Source organism: Danaus plexippus, unplaced genomic scaffold (genome assembly GCF_018135715.1).
Source record: "Danaus plexippus unplaced genomic scaffold, MEX_DaPlex mxdp_38, whole genome shotgun sequence".
NCBI classification, from domain to species: domain Eukaryota; kingdom Metazoa; phylum Arthropoda; class Insecta; order Lepidoptera; family Nymphalidae; genus Danaus; species Danaus plexippus.
The window spans coordinates 862,805-870,525 of NW_026869859.1; the positions used below are offsets into that span (position 1 = coordinate 862,805).

General features: G+C 36.5%; 1 protein-coding gene across 1 annotated transcript; it reads right to left on the minus strand.

Annotated features, from left to right (window-relative positions):
* Positions 1–264: 264 nt before the first annotated feature.
* Positions 265–6,583, minus strand: LOC133320600 (uncharacterized). Its single transcript, XM_061529251.1, has 2 exons — positions 6,498–6,583; positions 265–748 (listed from the first exon to the last, which is right to left on the minus strand). The coding sequence occupies exons 1-2, from the start codon at positions 6,581–6,583 to the stop codon at positions 265–267; spliced, it is 570 nt and encodes a 189-aa protein (XP_061385235.1).
* Between the last annotated feature and the right edge of the window lie 1,138 nt (positions 6,584–7,721).

Genomic DNA, 7,721 nt, shown 5'->3' on the forward strand with positions numbered 1-7,721 from the left:
ACTCGGAGAGAGATCGGTTCGGAGAGAAGTAAACGCCCACCACAGCGATATCTCCAAACCGAGCAGCAACGCAGCCCCTGCTTCTCTGAGGCCTCTCTAGGGTCGGGGTGCCATTGGTAGCCGACGAGATGATAGTCACCGAGTCATCGAGCTCTGAGACTACAGCGACATTTATCGACCACTCCGCCATGCTCTGGAGCAGAAGATCCTGAGCAGCAGCGCAGTGGTTAATATTCGCCTGAAGTATGCGTAATGGAGCCATTATTAACAGTCCATCACGGCCTCCTCCGTGGTGGCAGCGGCGATAGCAGCAGTATCGGGAGTGGTGGCGACTGCGGCAACGGCGGCGGGAACAACAGCAGAGTCAACGTTGGAGGCAGAGAACTTACCCCTGCCCCTGGATTTGACGGGAGGGGAGCAGGACTTGCCCCCTACCCGATGGTCAGCCGGCTTGCCGGCGGCTGCACATGCATCACAGTGCAGCGGGGCAGTGCACGAACTAGCCCTATGACCGGGTTGACCACAGCGGAAGCAGAGATCGCTGCGGTCCACCTCCGAGGTGCATTTAGCGCTCACATGGTCCCCAATGTGGCATCGGAAGCACCTTAGAGGTCGGGGCTCCAGCAGCCTCACCTGCGCCGAAACCCAGCCCACCAGGAGCCTTTTACCCTCTTTTATTCTCTTGGCCGCTGTGACGGGACAGCTAACCACAACTGTTCGTAGTCCCGTACAATATGAACACGCATACCTAGCCGACAATAATTAAATAGAAATTTTGTACATATTGTTAGAAATAAATAAGGCAGTACTTCCACTTAGATGTTTGTTGCTCCACAACTCGTATCAGAAATCCCCCACTCTAGTACTTACATCCTATTTATAATATTCAAAGGTAATATAAAACCAATTGTCAAGTATTTGGACATTTAAATTACTGTACAGAAACATTATTAACATTAATTTACACTGTTATAACAAATATACAGATGGCGCTAGTTTAACCATCACAAGAGTTTCCAATAATATTAGAATATAAATATCGTTAAGCTTAGAATCATCAAGTATATCACAATTTAAATTATTTTAAATAATTATAACTAACACTCGGCCTTTCCTGATTCACAAATTTACGACCTCGTAATGGTATTGTGAACTATGTTACAATTTAAAATATCAATTTCCAGGTTTGTAAAAGTCCTAGAATCAAAATTGAGGTTGTTTTTATTGAAGAAATTTTATAACTGTAAATAACAACTTATTTTCCAAAATATTTTACTGCATGTATAGTACAAACTTCATGATATAATGTGCTACTTTACAGAAGATTCCCCAAAAATTAATTAAACGATCGGCCATATTGACAGCATATTACGTCCTCGTAATAGAATTATAACAATACAGCAGTACAAAGTTCTCAATAAACCTTAATTTATCTATTTCTGTTTTATGCACCGGACACAACAAGATGCTTTTGAAACTAGATCAATGAACAAACCAATTCGATAATATTTCCATGGGACACCTACATGGACTCTTTTTTTTCTTAGCATCGGACACACCAGGATGCTTATAAAACAAAACAAGAGTGATTATATTTCCATGGGACACATCAACATGGCTATTTTTCTTGTTTAACTTGGCACTGGACTTATCATAATGGACACACCATAAAGCCCTTTTTTTTAGAACTTTATTCACTGGACAAAACAATTTGATCTCAATACCATGGGACCCACCATCATGGCTATTCATTTTATTTAGCACTGGATACACCATGATACTCTTCAATTTTATTTATTTAAACTATTTTTATTTTAAAATATTAATCTCCCTAATAATGGGGCAAATATTCCAGTCACACGGGTCAGTGACCAAGTGTTTCTGGGAAGTGAAAATGTCAGTCAACTCATTAACAGATTCCAAAAATTCACGTACTATTCGACAGGTATTCAAAATAGCAGCTTTTTGCATGGTGATGTATGCGAGTGGTGGTAAATCCAGAATTTTTGACTTTGGTGTGAGTGTTTAGGATGACTCCAGTAGCGGAAAGCACGATAGGGCCAATATGGATTAATTAATTTTATTTCCATGGGACACACCTACATGGATTCTCTTTTTCTTAGCACCGGACACCCCTGGATGCTTTTAACACTGGACAAACCAGTTAGAACTCTTATTTCCATGGGACACACACAGCTTGGTATTAACAAATTTTTGCCAAGTATTAGTATTTCATATTTTTACTCTTGCATGGTATGCGACTCAACATATTCAATTATGTTTTAACATCATTATTATGATTACACATTGAATTTTCACTTTATAAAGCGTAATATATATCACTTACTCTCCATATTGTAAGTGATTTATTTGGATTTAACCTTTGATGAAAAGAAAAATATCAATTACATTAGATAGCTGAAACATTTTCTTTCTTAGTCAAATATCATCATCATTAGATTCACTATACATTATGACATTTGTATTTAATTATTTGTATTAAATATTTTGTATTTTTATTAAATATTTTATATTTAATTCTATATTAATTTAAGATATACATATATTTCTATAACGATAATTCAAATATTCTTTTAATTCATGACTTTACATAATCAGTACTTTTTTTTTACTTGTAGGTAGCATGTTATTGTAGACATGTAGTCCATGTAAAGTTTCATTTTTAGATTCATTTTGTATGTGGTTTTAGTGCAAGCAGTAAGTTTAAATTCATTTTGTGCGTCGTTTTATGTGAAATCTGGAACAGTACGCGGTAAGTGATTTTGTGTATATACATACTAGTAATATTTTACTGTTCGTTTCATCGTTTTTATGTAATAATTGTATATTGACCGTCAGCTTAATATGATTTAATAAAATTATAAATAATTTTCGAAAATAATTACATTTGATGGTTAAAATTCTTCATCATATCTACCTACACCATGCACCATTATTTACTTATTTCTTTCAACTTTCTTTGTCCGTATTATCACCACTACTAACATGTTGTATTAGAAACTTTTCATTTGTCCCCCGCTATAACATTATAATATCTTATCCGCTTTATTCAAGGATTTCACCCTATAATGATCGTTATCATATATTTCAACTTTATAAAATCTGGCATATTTGTTGACAAGTTTTCCACTCGTTAATCCTTTTTTTATTATTATTATTACTACGCTGATTTGTACTTCGCCTAAAAGAATTTTGTATAATAAGTCTTTTCTATCGTACCCCTCTTTACTTTTTATAGAAACGTTAATATTATTTTTTTGAGCTTGAGAACGCAACTCGGATATTTGAGTTGTTTTTTTGTTTTACAGTATAAAATGCAGTTCAAATCGAGGCTTATATCCATATAGTAATTCTAAAGGACATTTCTGGGTACTGCTGTTTATGCTGTAATGGATGCCTCTTTTCCACTTATGGATTAAATTGTTCCCAGTCTATCTCATTTTCACCAGTATACGCTGTTAATGATTGAAGAATGGTGCGATTACTACGTTCGACTTGCCCATTTGCTCTTAGACAGGGAACTGCATTTAATATATTCCGAATTTGTTTAAGGGTGCAATAGTTTGAAAACTTTTGGTGGTAAAAGCCTTCCCACGGTCTGTTATTAGTCGAGTAGGCAGTCCGAAAACGAGCGTAAGAAAATTCATTGTATGTATTACGTGAATTGTAAAAGTATTAGGAACAGGTTGCAGTCAAACAATTTACTGAAAGCGTCTATTACTACCAATAAGTAACAATTTTGGTTTAACGAATTTACACAAGGGACCAATTATTGAGATGCCACGGAATATTCCGTTTTTCAAGGGATTTAAAAAGCCTCGTTTCCCAAATGGTTTTTTTTTTTTTGGCAAATTGACATGGAATGCATACCTTCACATATTTAGTAAAATCATTTTAGTTTTCGAACTAATATTGTCTCTGAACAATCTCATAACCCTGGTTGCATTCATGTGACCATATCATTAAACATTTTTGCGATTTTATTCTCGTTACTTTTCTATGCAGAATACCGTCTTTAATAGATACAACTCCTATATTCATAATTTTATGTTATTAATAATGACTTGTAATTCAAGATCATCATTTTGCACTGCTATAATCCAATTTTCTGTTGTAATATGTTGTAAAGGTAGAGCATTGCGATTCAGCGAGTCTACGTGTCGAATTTGTATTTCTGGTCTATATTGCACTTCAAAATTGTAACTTTGTAGTTCTAGCCATCATCGTCCTATCCTTGGTAACTACTGAGAGCCTGACAATCGGTAAATATTTTAAAAGGTCGACCCAAGAGATATACACGAAATTTCTAATACTAAACACAACTGCCATTGCTTTAAGTTCATACGAGTGATTTTTTGTTCTATGGATGTGGTTTGTTTACTGAAATATGCTATAGGTTTAATTCACCTTTCAACTGTTTTTAAAATAAAATACCACCAACTCCATGACTTGATGCATATATGTTTAACTGTGTTTCAAGTTCGGAATTATATACAGCCAGTACTGGTTCAGATTTTAAAGCTCGTTTATACCAATAACGAATTTTGTTCTTCTTCCCCCATTTCCACAATTGGTATTTCGTAGTAAAATACATAGCGGACGAATTCTATTCTCGAAAGATTTAATGAATTTACGGAAGTAACCAGCTTACACCCATAAATCTTCTTAAATCGTGAATATTATTTGGTTCTCTAAATTCATTTAGTGCTTTTAATTTATTTGGCTATGGTCGGATCTCTCCACACGATATGATGTGACCTAAGTAATTGATTCTTGCTTTTAAGAATGAACATTTGTCCCGACGCAATATTACACCATATTTGCTCAATAAAATCAAAATTAGTTCTCAATTTTCCAACGCCTGCGGGATAGTTTTTGAAAATAATAAAATATCGTTGATAATGAGGAAGCGAATTCAAATCTATACTTATTCAGCATAAAATTCATCACTCTTTTATTGACATACGATACGGGTGATGATAAAAGGGAACTTAAGTGGTTAGTTCAATTTTTATTTCTATATCAAATCTCCTACCCCTACATGATCATCAAAACAATGATCAAATTTATTTAAGATTTTGAAGATTGTCTAGGTCCGATCTTGACACATCTGTATCGATTTTAATATTACCCGATTTATATTCAGAACCTCGAGTAATGCAAAGTGTAGCAAATTGTTATCGGTTAATATACTAAGTCGTTTACGTCGATATACCCCCGGTTACCATTTATTTCAGTTATTTGTTCTGGAATATCATTTCTTTACCAAGACACCTATGTTCAGACCGTTCAAGTTTCACAGAACACCATCGACATATTGTCGACAAATTGGTCCGTATAAACTAAATTTTGATTAATCCATTAACAATTTTCAGGTCATGAGGTACCCTTAATTCTATTTTTGATAGATGGACGTCATTATGATTTGAAAATGGTAGTTCCATATTAACAGTGCTATTATTGTAGGAAATGTTAAAGTATCCGTCGCTATCATAACACATATTCCCGGTAATTCACTAAAGGCCCGCCCTATTATCATGTCGGTGTCTTGTAGGTTATCACAAGACTATCAAACCGATGTGCTAGCCCCGACGCCATCTATGTTCAAATTCAAAATTCAAAAGCTACTATAGAGTTTCACCTTCTGGTGTTATAATTTGACGCCCATAACCTTTTATGCTTGTTTGACATATATTATATTTTAAATTGATTTTTTAGAGCCGCTGATACTGTTATAGTATTATTAAAGTCAATATATGCAGTCAATTTAAAACCGTTAGCAATAATAATTTTACGAAATTTTGGTGATCCACATCAATCGGGCTAACAATTTAGATTTTTTTCATCGAATTTATTGTTAGGTTTGACATAAGAACTATTTGGAGCCGATAGATTTTTAAAATAACAGTCTTTCTCTTCATAACCTACTTTACCACAATGATCGGACTTTTTAAATCTGCAATATTCCGTTTTATGAACAATTTTATTATAATTATTACATCGGACGTTTTCCCTACATTGGGATGATATACATTGGGATGATGTGAGTCCACATGAAAAACATTTAGGCCCTGAATCTTTATCAAAAGTTAAATTATTTGTTAATTTTGAGGGTTCAACTATAGTATCCGTTAAATAATTAAGTATCTTAAGAACCGGTGGCTTTAGAACCTGTGCCTCGGGTTCCAGCTTTCAAATTACGTGGCAGATTATATGATCACTTAACTCACATGACTCTCCAAGAGCTGGCTTTTTGAAAAAAAAAGTATCACCTGTGCATCCTGACGTTTGTTAGTTGCAACCATGTCGTGTAGTTTCGCAGCGAATCCGCGCTTGAGAGGGAAAAGTCTTTTCCACTCGCTCCAGGTCACATCGATGTTTTATGGTGTTCAAACCGTAGCAGAGTTTTTCCTTCCAAGTTGCTTGTCATGTTGTATATTAAAGCTCTTTTTTATCATAATATTTAAGCTTCTTACTTGAGCTTCAGCATCTCCTTGTTATTTGTATAGGGTCCAGGTTGTAATTGCGTTGCCATCTCACACTGGCTAGTAACTTCAATCATTTTCTCCAGGTGGTCTAAACGTTCAGGTATCTGTAGATCGGAGAGGTTTTCTTGTTTCTTTTTTCTTCAGGCTTCTTTGTGACATATGGCAGCGGTTCATCTTCATTATTTCCAGTTGACAGGATATCTCGCGAACGATCCGTATACTTCTGACTTGTTAAAAATAAATAAGGCAGTACTTCCACTTAGATGTCTATTGCTCCACAACTCGTACCAGAAATCCCCCAGTCTAGCACTTACATCCTATTTATAATATTCAAAGGTAACATTTTTAGGTGAGGGTAAGTTACAATATCATACAGAGGGCGCTAGTTTCCCTCATAAGAGTTTCCATAAGACGAAGAGACGAAACCTCTTAGCATTCAATGGATTCACCGTGCGGGTGCCGGGTCCATTGCGTTGCAGGGAGTGGAGCTTTAACAGTGCCTGGGACTTGCGACCCAGGTGTAGGTTTAAGGGGCCCCTAACTAACGCGCGTTAAACGCTCACCTCCACTGTCCAAGCTCCTCTCCCTACCTAACCATATTTGACAAGAACCTACTAGGGCTGCCTTCGAAGTACGTTCCAAGAACGAATTGATGTGAGTTCTGGACAGGCCCAAGTCTTTAGTAGGTTGTAGAGAGATTTAGCCGTTATACCTCTCGCTCCCACTTCTACCGCATATAAATCCACGACGAACCTATTTCGAGTGAGTTCGTTTGTGAGCTCGTAATATTGTTGACCTTGATGGTATGGTCTTTGGGGGTGTTGGTTTCCCAAGGAACCGTAAGCTCTATCATCACAACGCGCTTTAAGATTCGCGAATACATGATATGTCCGGTCTGGAGGCCGACGCACAAATATCCTCGGGATTTTGTATTGTTTTTTCACACGTATCCATCATTATAGTCCAATCCGTAGCCGCTTTAAGGATGGAGTAAGGCTTGACATTTGTTTTATAGTCCTAATGCCCTCTCTCACAAAACCTACTGATCGCTCGTTTGTGGTTATTCCTTTTTGCGCTCTGGCTACCGAAACACTAACCGCTTCACGTATGATTTCCAGAACCCTATCGTGACGACGCGAGTATTGACCGCTATCGAGGAGTACCTTACATCCCACTAACAAGTGCCTAGCAGTTCCAACTGCCTTCCCACAG

Bases quoted from the DNA above. Each gene is read 5' to 3' on its own strand.
- LOC133320600 (XM_061529251.1), bottom strand. From the start codon at position 6,583: ATGATTGAAGTTACTAGCCAGTGTGAGATGGCAACGCAATTACAACCT. The intron at 749-6,497 runs GTAAGAAGCTTA...ATTGTCGGCTAG, and splicing joins AAGGAGATGCTGAAGCTCAA to GTATGCGTGTTCATATTGTA.